This window comes from Bubalus kerabau, chromosome 9, assembly GCF_029407905.1.
Source record: "Bubalus kerabau isolate K-KA32 ecotype Philippines breed swamp buffalo chromosome 9, PCC_UOA_SB_1v2, whole genome shotgun sequence".
NCBI classification, from domain to species: domain Eukaryota; kingdom Metazoa; phylum Chordata; class Mammalia; order Artiodactyla; family Bovidae; genus Bubalus; species Bubalus kerabau.
Window position 1 is genome coordinate 97,933,173 of NC_073632.1, and position 15,993 is coordinate 97,949,165.

The 15,993-nt window shown below is 35.8% G+C and overlaps 1 protein-coding gene across 1 annotated transcript; it reads left to right on the forward strand.

The window, feature by feature from the left end:
• Positions 1–6,791: 6,791 nt before the first annotated feature.
• On the forward strand, positions 6,792–15,339 carry VIP (vasoactive intestinal peptide). The gene is made up of 7 exons (XM_055534708.1): positions 6,792–6,960; positions 8,170–8,284; positions 10,057–10,179; positions 11,108–11,212; positions 11,965–12,096; positions 12,912–13,000; positions 14,495–15,339. The coding sequence occupies exons 2-6, from the start codon at positions 8,178–8,180 to the stop codon at positions 12,955–12,957; spliced, it is 513 nt and encodes a 170-aa protein (XP_055390683.1). The 5' UTR covers positions 6,792–6,960; positions 8,170–8,177; the 3' UTR covers positions 12,958–13,000; positions 14,495–15,339.
• The last annotated feature ends 654 nt before the right edge of the window (positions 15,340–15,993 follow it).

Here is a 15,993-nt window from a genome sequence, read left to right on the forward strand (position 1 = left end):
AGGCTTCAGCAAAATGCGAACCATGAACTTCCTGATGTTCAAGCTGGTTTTAGAAAAGGCAGAGGAACCAGAAATCAAATTGCCAACATCCACTGGATCATGGAAAAAGCAAGAGAGTTCCAGAAAAATATCTATTTCTGCTTTATTGACTATGCCAAAGCCTTTGACTGTGTGGATCACAATAAACTGTGGAAAATTCTTCAAGAGATGGGAATACCAGACCACCTGATCTGCCTCTTGAGAACTTTGTATGCAGGTCAGGAAGCAACAGTTAGAACTGGAAATGGAACAACAGACTGGTTCCAAATAGGAAAAGGAGTATGTCAAGACTGTATATTGTCACCCTGTTTATTTAACTTATATGCAGAGTACATCATGAGAAACACTGGGCTGGAAGAAACACAAGCTGGAATCAAGATTGCCGGGAGAAATATCAATCACCTCAGATATGCAGATGACACCACCCTTATGGCAGAAAGTGAAGAGGAACTAAAAAGCCTCTTGATGAAAGTGAAAGTGGAGAGTGAAAAAATTGGCTTAAAGCTCAACATTCAGAAAACAAAGATCATGGCATCCAGTCCCATCACTTCATGGGAAATAGATGGGGAAACAGTGGAAACAGTGTCAGACTTTATTTTTGGGGGCTCCAAAATCACTGCAGATGGTGACTGCAGCCATGAAATTAAAAGACGCTTACTCCTTGGAAGGAAAGTTATGACCAACCTAGAGAGCATATTCAAAAGCAGAGACATTACTTTGCCAACAAAGGTTCATCTAGTCAAGGCTATGGTTTTTCCTGTGGTCATGCATGGATGTGAGAGTTGGACTGTGAAGAAGGCTGAGCGCCGAAGAATTGATGCTTTTGAACTGTGGTGTTGGAGAAGACTCTTGAGAGTCCCTTGGACTGCAAGGAGATCCAACCAGTCCATTCTGAAGGAGATCAGCCCTGGGATTTCTTTGGAAGGAATGATGCTAAAGCTGAAACTCCAGTACTTTGGCCACCTCATGTGAAGAGTTGACTCATTGGAAAAGACTGATGCTGGGAGGGATTGGAGGCAAGAGGAGAAGGGGACAACAGAGGATGAGATGGCTGGATGGCATCACTGACTCGATGGACGTGAGTCTCAGTGAACTCCGGGAGTTGGTGATGGACAGGGAGGCCTGGCGTGCTGCGATTCATGGGGTCACAAAGAGTCGGACACAACTGAGCGACTGATCTGATCTGAAGATATATTTTTCTCAATTTGGCTTTATAAAGCATTTAGCTTCTCCCTACCCATATTAGTTTAGTAACTTAAGCCAGCTATTTAACTGATGCCACTTGGATTAACAAAAGTTGTTTTGTTGTTCAGTTGGTAAGTCATGTCCAACTCTTTTCGACCCCATGGACTGCAGCATGACAGATTTCTCTGTCCTTCGATATCTCCTGGTGTTTGCGCAAACTCATGTTTATTGCGTCACATAACAATGTTGAGAGGAAGATTTTTGAGAGACCCTGGCCATTTTTTATGCTCTAAATTACAATTCCTGGATGAATTGACTTTGGGGGAATCTTTGTAAAGACAGAAGTCCTTATACATTTGAAACCTACTATCTCTTAGAAGAAGCTACAATTGATGAGAGCATCTAATTTCTAACTCTTATTTTTATAAATGATTAGAGCAGTTTCTCTCCTTATTAGATCCCAAGGACTCTGTTTTTTCCTTTCTTCTTTTGGACAGAAAATCTGCTTTAGTATCCTCTGGAGCCAGAACACTAGTCTCAGCAGACTGACATTCTGGTCTTTCTATACCCAGTAAGTTATCTGTTATAGCAGACAAAGCAAATAGAAGCTCATATCATCCCCCTACCTACTGGTGCTCCTTTTCCATAAGATGAAGTTCCATATCAATTTCTCATGTATGTCATACCACCAGCTCTTCTAAAATATGTTATTGTTTTATTTTTATACATGGAATGTTCATCCCTCTTCTTCTCCTTTAGTTTTTAAGCCAAAGCACATGCCCTCAATAAATCTCTGCTTTGATATCATGCTCTCAGAAATACCTGCTCTGCCTTTCATAAACCTTATAATTAGGTACGCAGTGTCTCTATTTTCCACTGATCTTTGCTCCCCTTGAGAGCTAAGATAGGAAACGGAGTTTGGCTTTTCAACTCTGTGTCCCTAAATGAAATAGAAACTGATGCCTCTTTTGGATATCGAAGGCCGAGAATCTCTCAAAACAAACTGGCAGATAAGATAAAGCACTATCTTACATTCTTTTTACCTAAAAATTATGGTTTTATGAGTCAGAAATTAGAACATCAGTCTCTCAGCCTGGGAAGTACAGAGAAATGACTACAGATACAGGATATTAGAATGATGATTAACTAAAAAATAAAGTTTATCAAATAGCCACATCTCCTGCTTCCTAGACAGTGAGAGTCTATTTCCTGAGGACCAGGCGCCAGGAGCCCTGGGAGGTGGAGCCTGTGATGGCCTCAGATGTCCTTCCCAGGACCACTGCGCTGCTCACCACAGAGACCCTATCAGGGTTTGGTGTTTGGCTTCTGGCAGTACAATGACCTTTCCTCCTGATATGTGTCACAATAGATCCAGCTTCTTTTCCTGGAGGGACCTGAGTAACAGCAAGGGTCTGAAAGGGCTTCATGTTTATCTCTGTTTCACAACCTTCAAAAACTAATTGTTCACCAGTCCGGCAGACATGCTCAGGGCTAGAGTGACCTTTCTATAAGCTTCCACATTGATTATTCAAAGGATTCTCTCAACTTAAATTTAATATATTAGAACTTTAAAAACAAGAAAGCTTTCTAAAGTTTTGTTGTTGTTGTTCGGTTGCTCAGTCATAATCCAACTCTTTGCAACCCCATGGACTGCAGCACACCAGGCTTCCGTGTCTTTCACTATCTCCTGGAGTTTGCTTAAACTCATGTCCATTGAGTCAGTGATCCCATCCAACCATCTCATCCTCTGTCGCCTCCTTATCCTCCGACCCTCCATCTTACCCTGATGCTGGGTAAGATGAGTTTTCCAATGAGTTAGCTTTCCATCATGTGGCCAAAGTATTGGAGCTTCAGCTTCAGCATCAGTCCTTCCGATGAATACTCAGGATTGATTTCTTTTCGGATTGACTGGTTTGATCTCCTTGCTATCCAGGGACTCTCAAGAGTCTTCTCTAGCACCACAGTTTGAAAGTCTCTATTCTTTGACACTCGGTCTTCTTTATAGTCCAACTCTCACATCTGTACATGACTACTGGAAAAACCATAGCTTTGACTATACAGACCTTTGTTGACCAAGTAAAAGTCTCTGCTTTTTAAAATGCTGTCTAGATTTGTCATAGCTTTTTTTCCAAGGAGCAAGCATCTTTTAGCTTTGGGGCTGCACTCACCATCTGCAGTGATTTTGGAGTCCAAGGAAATAAAATATGTCACTGAAGAAGTGGAAACAGTGACAGATTTTATTTCCTGCAGCTATTGAATCCTAAATTTCAATGTCTCCAATTACTCTTTGAAGCGTGACTTTGAGATACGGTCTGAGCAGGACACACATGGCTCTCTCCAAAGGTTAGATGAACAGAGTTTCATGAAGATATTAGAGTTTAATAAGGATTGAGGAGAATTTAGTGTTGAGAACTAATGAGGCGGCAAAGGACCCATGGAATAGCCTCAGCCCCTGAGCTTTTGGCACCTGTAGGGCTGCAGGAGAGGGGCCACTGTGCAGATTCTGGGTCTTGAGAGAGGAATGTAGTCTCTTCCAAACCATGGCTTATGGAGAATAAATATTCAGAAAACTTCTTTCTCTAATCTTCAGTCCCTTAGTTTTCTACTAGTGCCTCCCTTTGGCTAAGTCCAACCAGGAGCCAGAGGACCACAGAGCATAGTAGAGCAGAGAACAGATGCAAAGGGGCAACTGAAGAGTATTCAGTAGAGGCAGGCATTCAATATATGCATACATTATGCATATAACACATAGGCATTTACATACAAACATATTATCCAAGAAAGTGAAAGTGAAAGTCACTTATTTGTGTGAGACTCTTTGCAACCCATAGACTGTAGCCTGCCAGGCTCCTCTGTCCATGGAATTCTCCAGGCCAGAATACTGGAGTGGGTAACTGTTCCCTTCTCAGGGGATCTTTCCAACCCAGGGATCGAACCCAGGTCTCCTGCATTACAGGCAGATTCTTTACCATCTGAGCCACCAGGTAAGCCATATTATCCATAGTGTATATTAAAAGTATATATATATACACACACATATATACACATGCATATATTTCCCAGTAAAATTATTGAAATCTAAAGGATTTAAGAATGCGAAGTTTAACACAACTTCTTAAATATCTTCCTTAACAGGAGGCTCTAGGCCAGATGTCCACAAAGCTTATTTGTGAAGGGTCAAATAGTAAACATTTTAGGTCTTGCAGGCTATACAGTCTCTGTCACAACTATGCAGCTTGGCCATTGTATCACAAAAGCAGCCTCAGATAATACATATTTGACAAGCATTTCCGTGTTCCAATAAAACTTCATTGATGAGCACTGAAATTTTGTTTCATATAATTTTCAAATGTAACAAAGCATTTTTCTTCTTTTAATATTTTTCAGCCTTTTAAAAATGTACTTTCAGGCACTGAAATGAGTCTGTGTGTGCCTGTTGTTCTTTTCATAATATCATTTTCATGAAAAGTCTTAGGTAGGAAATAAGTTCTGCTAGAGATGTGGGAACATTGTGGAAAGATATGCCAAAGTATGGGGGAAAGCAGATTTAAACAGTAAATTCGTATTTGTAGTTTTGTGTTTACTGAATTTTATAGTAACAAAGTGTTCAGGATAAACTCAGCTACAGTATTTTTTCACATGGTTATTTTTCTGGAAAATTCCATAATTTAGCTGGATAAAAGACCTCTGGTTTACATCTATTTCCTTCAAGAAAAGAGAAAAAAAAAAAACCACACATTTTAAAAAAATCTAATCTGTGTTTTAAGACTTATGAACCTGCAGATGGTGCTATGATCCCATTTTGAAATTCAGTTCTGCTTTCTATTAGTTTGAATTCATAGGAGAAAATGCAATTCTTTGATTTAGTTTACTTTTATTCAGAGGTATTAAGGTTGAATTAATTTTATTTTGTGTTTTATTATTATAATTTATTGATATAATTGGAGAGACTGTCTTCACCATTGGAAAACCACTGTGGGTACTCTGTGTGAATGCTAAGTGCTCGCTTAGACCAAGTAATAAACAAACTTTTATGTCTTACTTTTAGTTTTTTTCTGCTTACTTTCAGCATTGGATTTCCTGTGACTCTCAATAAACATATTTTGCTGTTGCTGTTCTTAAACAAAATTGCTTCCCTGGGAATTAGGTGATGAAAAGCTAAAGATAAAAAGATTCCATATGAGAATAATGTCAACCTCTAGCTTGTAACCATCAGGTAAAAAAAGATTTCCTGGAATTAAGCCACAGGAACTCTGGCTTAAGTCAGAGCTGTCAACTGGGAAACAAATTTCCAGACATTTTGAAATTTAATTCATTTAATTTTTCTTGTAACTGGGTTAGAAAATATGATGAAGCATAGCAGGATATTCTTTTACTGGATTTGAATGAAGCAAATAGATACTGAAATCATAAAGTAGAAGGAAAGGGGGCTTAAGAGCTGTTACCCCTTCCCTCAGGAACTTACAAAGAAAAATGTAAAAATACATATCCCGGCCATTTTTTTAAGTAAAAGGAAGGATAGCATTTTACTTTGTTATCCATGAAGTTGTGCAGGCTTCTGTATTTTTTACCTTAAACTCTGATTGAATGTATGCTAGGCTACTTTGAAATAGAAACCCACAAATAGAAATTAAGTATCTGTCAAAGTACTCCATAAAGGCTTTCCAACCAGTTCTTTGAAATCACCTGTCAAGTGACTGAGTTGGAAATGTTATAAACTCTATGGATGTTGATATATGTTCAGGGATACATAAAATTCCACATGGAGCAAGAACTTAAAAAATTGATGAGCATGACTTTTAAAAAGAAAGAAAAAATGACCCTTTGAGGCTATCTAATATGATAATTTATTAAGTTTTTTTGGATCATTTGAGATCACGTATGTGAAAATACATTAGGAATGATGACATTTTCTACCAATATGAAACAGCAGTACTGCTACTATTCTATGCAATAGTGTCCATATCACACTGTCTTAGAGGCTTTTTGAAAATTTATCCAGGGATTAGTTTCAATATAAGGAAAATGTAATAATAGAAAGAATATGGAAATCTATTTCTGGTGCTTTTACAATTAAGATAGATCTCAGAAAAGATTAAGTCAGAGTCTATATGAATAGTATAAAAATAAAAAGGCTTTAGGGCAATTGATGACTTGTAATAAAGGAGAATTATACATTGGTAAGCCCATGAGCCTAAGTATTTGTTGCTTTCTGCATCTGTTCCTACACATAAAATTCTTATTTTCTAAAGGCATTCCCAGTGGCCCTGGGCATAATACTAATCAGTCCTTTATTTCATTACTACTAATTAGAGATTAAAATATTTCACATGAAGCTCAGTACCTTTTTCTGTTTAAAGAAAAGTAAATTTCCTCTTTGTATCTTACATCTTGAAGTTACTCACTCTAAATTTATATAAATCAAGCATAATGACAACTTAATAAGAATTTCAAGTCCTATTCATCCCATGAGAGTACCATTGTGACGTCTTTCCGAGAGCTGTGTGATTGCTCAGCCCAACGCATAAGCCCTATAAAATGATGGGCTTGAAGTGCTGCTCAGGGTAGAGTGAGAAGCAGTTGCTGGCAATAGTAGCCAACCTCAGCCAGCACCAAGTTCTGGTTCAGCTGTAAGGGCAAGAGAACTCGTGAAGACTGTCGGCTCCCAGGACTTCAACACCTGAGACAGCTCTCATAATCTCAACAGAAAGCTCTCAGAGAACACTATTCGGCAAAGTAAGTGAAAACTTTACTTCTCTTCTTTTTTTCTCCCCCTTACTCTGGAACTTTTCTCGGGATATATTGAGTTTTTATTTCTCCTGAAAAATAACTTTACAGTGTTCCTTCTTTACAACAATAAAAATGCAAGTTTCTCAAGTCATCTGGTAAGTATAGAAATGCCTCAACTTCTCACATATGAATGGGTTTTCTGAATTCTTTAGTTGGAAATGCTTTACTCTGTTTTTTTACTCAATGCCAACTTTAAATAAAATAATGCCTTCAAGTGGGGTTTTTTTTGGCTTGTTTATAAATTTTTAACTGAAAGTTCAGTGGGTGCATATGTATTGAAAGTTTCAACTTGTTATTTAGTGCTGTTCTTTCCATTTCATTTGTTAATTATGTGAACTTACAAAACATTTATTTTCTTCTGAGTTTAAATGCTGTGAGTCTTACAAACAGCACAAGAAACAGGCATCAAACTCTGAAGTTTCTATCTGCACCCTATTTACAAATGAAATGTGTAAGTCAATTAGATGTAAAAATATACAAGCTTTGCATTTGTTATATTTTTCCTCTTATGGCAGAAATTATTTTGGTGGTAATATGAACCTCAGTGATTTTTTGGTATTAATTTACACTATTAATTGAATTAGTTTGTTCAGACCCAAACTCCTTAAGGAGATTAAGCTACCAGTAAAATTTATAATTAAAAGAGGAAAAAATGTATACACAAAATAATTTGACTGATCTGTATCTATGTATTGGTATACATGTACCTATATACACAAATTATTAAATAGGTGACACTCCACTTTTCCATTACTCAGGTACTAAAAACTTAGAGTAGAAGAAGAAATGTCAGTTTCTTGAAGCTGCTTCATAGTTAGAAAATATATTAAACATGGATGTTACAACTCTGTTATAAGAAAATTGCCATTATGGTTGTTTCCAGTACTATAAAAGTATTGCATTCAATCTTGTGCCTAGTGAGAGAGAGGCAGAAGTTGAAAGGATCCTAATCTTTATCTAAGCACTGTTCACACACCCAAAAACCTTCTTAATTTAAAAAGTAATCATACTGCAGTTAAACACTTCCTGTAAGATGTAAATTGCTTTTTCTAAACTCTTCATGAGTCCTCAGGAATTACTGCTGGACACACAGAGTTAGCTTTCAGGCACAGCTGTGGTTGGAAAAACTTACAGCTGTGATTGTCTCCCCTTCAGGTCCTGCGATGGAAACAAGAAGTAAGCCCCAGCTTCTTGTGTTCCTGACACTGTTCAGCGTGCTCTTCTCCCAGACCTTGGCGTGGCCTCTTTTTGGAGCACCTTCGGCTCTGAGGTAGGCTTTCTTTCAATTCAGACAGTTGAACAGTCTTCCTCCATGTAAATGGGAATTTCTGATATGTTATTTCAGACAGCTCAATTTTGTAAACTATGTATTTTTATTAAAATCTGTTGGTTGACTTGTTAAGCAAGTTTTTTCAACTTCAGGGCAACATGATTGTTCTGAGTTTTGGAATTCACTCTCAGGGCCAGAAAGACAGTGTCGATGACTAGTTTTATAGGTAAGAGGGATCACATTTCCAAGCAAGGCAGAAAGAGGAATTGGATTTCCTTTCATTCAAACCAGTTTCAGTTGAGTAATTAGCTGTTCTCCATTGTCACCTCAGTTCAGTTCAGTTTCTGATAGAAAAATATGTGTCTAGTTGCCCACTTCATTTGAGTTCATTTTTCAAGATCAATCAGCAAATAATCATGAACAGTTGATTAGTGGAATATGTATAAAATCATGTTGGACAGACTATTTAGGCAGAATCAATTTGTCAATGTTAAAAATTATGAGATAATTAATCTACTGAGTTACCCTTCCCCAATGAGTGAATTTTAAGGTACTTAGTTTTTACCACAAATTCTTCGTTTTACTGCTCTCTACATTGCATTTCATATTTCAAATTCATATAATACAACTCACCTCTAAAGCTTTATTTGAAATAAATTTATGCTAAAGAAGGAAACAGTAAAAGGAAACTACATTAGCTTTATTTTTCTTTCCAGTTTACATGTCTTTGCTTATTTTTTCATTTCCAATTCTTTGTTCAAGGTAGGCATATGCTCAATAGAATGAATAATCTCTTAGCTGTTTTAGCTGTTAGTGGTTTTCTGTGAAATTTGCTTGTGTGTTGCTTTGATAATTAAATAGAACTAGTCTGTCAGAATAGTTAAGAGATGAATAATCTCAAGAATGCTGAAGCTTACATTAATTGCTAAACTTCACTCTTAAAGAGGGCTGCTTGCTCCTGACTACCAAGAACTGCCTCACCCAAAGATACACAAGTGCCCAGCAGCCAACACAGTTCTTAATAGGGTAACAGTAAAAACATGCACACACATGATTTTAACAGTGTGCTGGTGTTCAATATGTGCGTGTACCACATAGTCCATGCATGGGCAGGACTATTCTCGGCCTTCCAGTAAAGCATTGGATAGCCTTCATTAAAATTGTGCTACTACATAACATTGAAAACAAAATTCACTGAGTTTGAATGACTATTCAGAGACGGAGAGAGTCTTTGGACTTGGTCAATATATAGAAATGCACCACACCAAAGTGAATCTTTGAAATAAAATTTATGGACTCAGAGAAAGAAAAATAGTTAATACTCAGATCTTGAGAAATGTTGAGACACATGATACTGGCCATCAAGAAATATGTGAATTGCTTGAAATTTTCATATTGAATATAAAAAAATTTCCAAAGTTTCTATTTTGTGTAAGATCTTTCTACCTGTGTACTTGGCAAAGTGAAGCTACTTATTGCCAAGGAAATGTACTTTGCTTAATGTTCTGAAATTCTGAACTAAGTAGCTCTAACTTCTGTTACATACAGCTTGTAAAAGTTGTATGGCATCTGTTTTATGGAATAAACAAGAATTTTACTATTTACACTTTAATAAACTATAGAAGTCATTAATTCAATTTTGCCATCCACATATTATGAGTGGGTGATATTTCCTAAGATTTTGAGTATCTTATCTCAAATGACTATAAAACTGTAAGCACCAGCTTCTGAGAAAGGAATGTATTTTACTTTACTGTATCCTTTCCTACCAGGATGGGGGACAGAATACCATTTGAAGGAGCAAATGAACCTGATCAAGTTTCGTTAAAAGCAGACACTGACATTTTACAAGATGCGCTGGCTGAAAATGACACACCTTATTATGATGTATCCAGGTGAGTTCATTTTTACTGAGTTTTATTTTAGCAAATACTTTTTTGAAATCTAAACATTTTATTTTTGTGTCACCATGAAGCTATTCTCATAGCATTGCACTATGAGTTTCTGTATGTCGTGGCTTCATTCAGCCTGATTTATTGAAACTCTTGATACTTGCATGATTTTTACTTGTAGAGATTGTAACAGGCCAAGCTAAGCAAGTCATCCACCTATATTCTGTTGCATACATTTTTAACATCAGAAATTATGCCAACAGTAGTAAAACTACAACATTTGAGATTCCATGATGGAAAAAGTTCTAAGGTTAGAGTTTCACTTCTATGCAAAGAAAGGGTGTCTAATAATAAAAGCCATTCATTTCATAGAATATTGTCCAGAGCAACATTCCAGTATAGACAGAGTAACTCTATCCAGAAGGCAAAGCATGAAGTATTTTTCATTTGGATGGAAAATTTGATTTATAGATTTTTAGAGTCTTTCTATCTTAAGAGATTTTGTTTACAACCTTTTGGCAGAAGAAATAGCAAAAGGGATAATAAGGTTTGCTAAAATCAAAATAATTTCCCCTTGCATATATCTTTATTCAGAGTAGAAGAAATAAATCACCATGAATAAATAGAAAATAAATATATCTTCCCACCAATATTTCTTAGAAAAGAATTAGTTTTACAGATTCTACCAGGGAGCATTAATATTGAGATATGCTCCTTAAAAAGCTAACTTCTTCAATTTTTCAAAATTTGGGGCTGGAAATAAGTCACTAGAATATATTATTTATTCAGTTGTTTAGAAACTTCCTTTTGGACTTAAGTTTGAATGAGAAGCTATCAAATAAGTTGATGTTTCCTTTTTATTTAATGAGCCAAAATAATCTTTTAGCAAACTATTTACAAAATAATTACTATCATTTTTTCCTTGTTTCAGAAATGTCAGACATGCTGATGGAGTTTTTACCAGTGACTATAGTAGACTCTTGGGTCAACTTTCTGCCAAAAAGTACCTTGAGTCCCTTATTGGAAAACGAGTTAGGTAAAGAGAATTTGTTACTATTAAAAAGCATGTTATAGTTATTAAATTAGACAATTATATCTTCACTGTAAGTAACTTATTTATTTTATTCAAAACTGATAACTCAATAATGTTTAATTTCATTATAAAATAATTTATATACTTCAATAAAATGTACTAGACCCATAGATTAAGAAAATAAGGTTTCCTAGTAATATCATATTCATAGGCTCCAGACACGCTTATTTTTCTTAAATAATAATCATTTATAAATTGGCAAACAAACTAAACTAGACACAGTAAAAACAAAATAAGGCATATTCTAAACTGAAGCAAATTTTAAGGCTAGCTATAGCGTTTGTATTTAAGTTCCTGCTTTCAAGCTAAGCATTGGAAGATTTTGTCTTTAAATGGTTAATAACTGAATTTTATATGGCATTACTTAAATTGGCATCTCTTCATGAAGAAGCATTCATTCATGTTTTTAAGAAGCGTTTACTTTTAAAGAACTCTTTCTTCCAATGGAAGAACACAATTTCAACTAGTCCCTCATTTTTTTTTATATAAATTATTTGCTCAGTTAGGACAGACTGTCTAACAGCACCCTAGTGAAGGTTAAAGTACACTGGATTATTCCATGCTCCCCCATCCTTAGGCTTGGAGGCTTTTTTCTTTCAGTTTTTTGGTGATAGAAAATGAGGTGGGTGTTGGAATTCCTTTTCATCTGACTCCAAGAAATTATTATTTGACTTCCTTATCCTCATGTTTCTTAGCAATAGCATCTCAGAAGACCAGGGACCAATCAAGCGCCACTCAGATGCTGTCTTCACTGACAACTACACACGCCTTCGAAAACAAATGGCTGTGAAGAAATACTTGAACTCAATTCTAAATGGAAAGCGAAGGTAAAGAAATGAGAACTTGCTAACATGGGAAATTATAACTGACTTTCCAAATAGTAGTTGCATATGGAGACATATCTCCCTCTCTACCTTTGAAGCAGTAATTCTCAACCTTAGCTAACATTAGATTACCCTGGAGAATATAAAAATACTGATGTCTGACCCTAACCCAAAACCAATTGCCAGGAAATCAGTGTCCCTAGGCATGTGGCTGTGGACACTGGTATTTTTTGAGTTCCCCAGTTGATGCTAATGTGCCTCCAGGGTTAAAAATGATGACTGTAGAGATATCTAGCCTGGGTCTAGGAAACGGTTTTATCAAAAGTGCTGCTTTTTAAAACATGTGAAGGACAGTCAACTAGCAATTTGTTACCACATGGAATTCCCTTTTTACCTGCAAATTCAATTATCTGTATTTTACCAAATTAAACCATGAATTATTTTGTCTTCTCAGATTCAGTAAAACCTGTCTTTCCATGGTATGTAAATATTAGAACACAATTTATAGGAAATACGATCCTTTCTTTTATTCCAGTTATTTTTGTTTAGATGGGGAGTACGCAAGACAATTCTGTTTGGGTGAGATCAAGCAAGATGGATCTCTTTGCCCACCAGATTATAATTCTTTAGGAAAGCTTTTAGACAATTTAAGACTGAAGAGCCAGTCAAAGGTAATGGCTCACCTGAAACAGAAGTGTTTAGCCCCCAGAGCACTTAACTGAGTACCTTGTACAGTCTAGGCCATTCCTCACCTTTTCTTTAGAAGCTTTTTCATCCAAGAGTCTTCACAAGCACAGTTCTCTCTTTCTGGTCTGCAGCAGTGAAGGAGAGTCTCCTGACTTTCTTGAAGAGTTAGAAAAATGATGAGAAAGCTCTTTGGAGCAAAGCTGCTGACAGTTTCCCAGTGGTGAGTATATCTGTGTGTTCTTATATGCTAGTAGGAATCATCTCAGTATTTAAGTAGGTAGGACTCACTTGGTAAAAACATCATAATGTTCTCCCAGTGAGACCTTATCTAAGAAGGATGCTTCTACCTAAGTGGATCACAGCTTAGTAGAGCTTGAAACCATTCATACAGTGTTCTGATAGCGTGAAAGAGACAGTTCATAATGAGTAAACAGTTCAGTACCTCCTACTTTGCTCAGACTCATTCCTGTCATTTTGAAGAAATATTGAAAAAAGAGACTGAATCACACTACTGAGAAAAACTGGCTTTCTCTTTGATAGTAAAGCCATGTTGCTTTTATTAAAGTCCAGTCTCACAATTGACTGTTAGCATCTCATTTAAGTATAAGGAAATACTACCAAATTAAAGTGTGGCTTGTTACTGTGAAAATAACAAACACCCTGGGTCTCATTATATTTCTTTTTTTTTAACTTTTTATTTTACATTGGGGTATAGCCAATTAACAAAGTTGTGATAGCTTCAGGTGAACAGCAGATATTGTAGCTCTTGAAACATAATAAACTTCATGGAGTAAAAGTTAAATTTAGCTTATTTTATCTATAAAGTAAGTACAGATACTATGACTCTAGTAATATCCACTGTAAAACATTTTTGGAGTAGAGAAAACACAAATAGATTTTTTTTTCTTTGCTAAGTTGACAAGGTTGTTGTCAAAATTGTTTTTGTGTGAACATGGACACAAGGCATATTTCTTTCCCGAGTGACATTAATGTTTACAGTAGCTCATAAAATATTTTTATAATGCTTGGCAGGTCTTTAAAGAAATTTTGTAGCATCACTGTATCAAGTTGTCACAATTTTTCTCTAAAGGACTCTGAGGACAAACTTTTGATTTCGTGTATTCTACAGTTTCTGTAACATCTGTTGGACTCTGCTATAGTAGCATGACAGATCCCTGTAAGAGAGATATGTGGTCAAGGGCGCTGCAGGTGCCCTTTCCTCATCACGCACGGACATTTCAGAGAAACAAACTCCTCGAATGCTCAAAAAAGAGAGTAACGTACAGACTCTCAAAGAAGTTTATCAAATAAGACTTTTCCATTAAATTAAAATACAATAGGCACTGCAATATAACAGAGGATTCATTACTCTGTCCCTTTAAGAGATTCCATCCTCCATTTTTTGCTATTTTGAATGGGTGACATTGAACAAATTCTTTTAACAGGAAGTTTTGCTGGTCAGCCAATTGTGAAAATTACAAATAAGTAATTAATTATTTATGACTAGTTAAAGAACCCCTTCACATTCTGGCTCCCTTCCCAACAATTTCTTTGGAAGAGTCCCTCTTGATATTCCAAAATGTGATCCCCTCTCAAAAGCTGCTGATCAAGTGCAAAGATAAATATTTATTAAATGAGTGGATCAGTAAATGAAAGTCAGAGACTGTAAATAAAAATGATTTTATGCTTAAAACACCAATTCTTTCTTTTTCAGAATTCTTGAAGGAAAACAATAAGTGAAGTAATTTTATTTTGAGTTCTACATAAGTAATTCAAGAAAACTACTTCAATATCAAAACCAAATAAAATACATTGTGTCGTGAATGTTGTGATTTATTTTACTCTGATGTAATAACTGTGATGTTTACATTGTAAATATTATTTGTGAGTTCTGAAATTTGTCTTTAACTCATGAGAATTCTGTGACTTCATGTGCTGTGTATCCTTTCTAATAAAAATATATTTAATGATAAGTAAATACTAGGTTAATTCCAATTATATGAGGCTTTTTGGAAGGATAGTAATTGAGCAAAATTGATGTGTTTATTTATAGGACATACTTAACTATGCAGAAGAGTGTAGCTGATAATTAGCACATCTAAATTTGAATGTTGAGCAGATAGAATGCTGTGTTAAATAAACTTCAGAGTATTTAAGAGAATACCAGAAGCAAAGATAAAAAAATTATTTTAAACAAAGATTTTTCAGAAAATGTTGTGTGTTTCCGTATTCTTAGGCAGCATTCATTTTGAATGAGATTTTTAAATCTTTCAAATTTGAATGTCTAATTGCCAAATACTCTTCTGATTGAATGCTTCAGTTAAGGAGAATGGCCTCTATTTCTGACACTGAACTTTTCCTTTATGCTTGTGTTAAGTATGTGTAACGCGTAAACTGAACAGAACACTTGTTTTTCAGTGATAAATATTTTTTCCATTGTCTCTCAGATAATGCTTAGGTCATATCAGCTTTCTTCAGTGAAAGTACATTTGGAGAAACAACTATTTTTCCAAAATGATTGTAAGAAATTAAATATAGAAAATAAAGACCTTTGATTATCATTGCAGGCACTTTCTGTTGTTTTGATTCTTTATACTGTTTTGATTCTTTGCAGCAATTTGTTGTGGCTCCAAAGTTCCAGGAACTAATTAGTTCTTGTGATGTTTAGGGTAGAATTATATTTGACTTTGAGTGTGTTCTAAAATAACTATGACTTAAGTAAGAGAGAAATTTCTTTCTAATACAAGGCCAGAAGTAAAATGTCAAGGGTTAGCATGATGGTTCTGCTCCATGAGTCCCTCAGTAATCTAAACCCCTTCTAGCTCACCCCTCATTTTCTAGGACATAGCCCTTTTCCTCATTGTCCAAAATTGCAGCTAGGGTTCCAGCCATCACACTTGCATTTTAGGCAGCAGGACGGAGGAAGAGGCATTGAAGAAAAGGGAAAAAAGAGTGCATGCTGATTCTCTCTTAACTGATATCTTATGTTAACATTCCCTTGAGTAGGACATAGTGTTATAGTCAGAGTCATTTGCAAAAGAGGCTGGGAATTTTTTTTTTTTTCTGGAAGATCATGTGCTCAGTGAAAAACCAAGGTTCTATAACTATAAATCCCTCCTCTATAACTCTATAAACTCTAAAACTATAATTCCTCCTCCCTGGAGAAGGGCATGGCAATCCACTCCAGTATTCTTGCCTGGAGAATTCCGTGAA

Excerpts from the sequence above, each read along its gene's own strand:
- VIP (XM_055534708.1), top strand. The coding sequence starts at position 8,178 with ATGGAAACAAGAAGTAAGCCCCAGCTTCTTGTGTTCCTGACACTGTTC. Across the intron at positions 8,285-10,056 it reads GGAGCACCTTCGGCTCTGAG|GATGGGGGACAGAATACCAT; the intron begins GTAGGCTTTCTT and ends CTTTCCTACCAG. Across the intron at positions 12,097-12,911 it reads ATTCTAAATGGAAAGCGAAG|CAGTGAAGGAGAGTCTCCTG; the intron begins GTAAAGAAATGA and ends TCTGGTCTGCAG.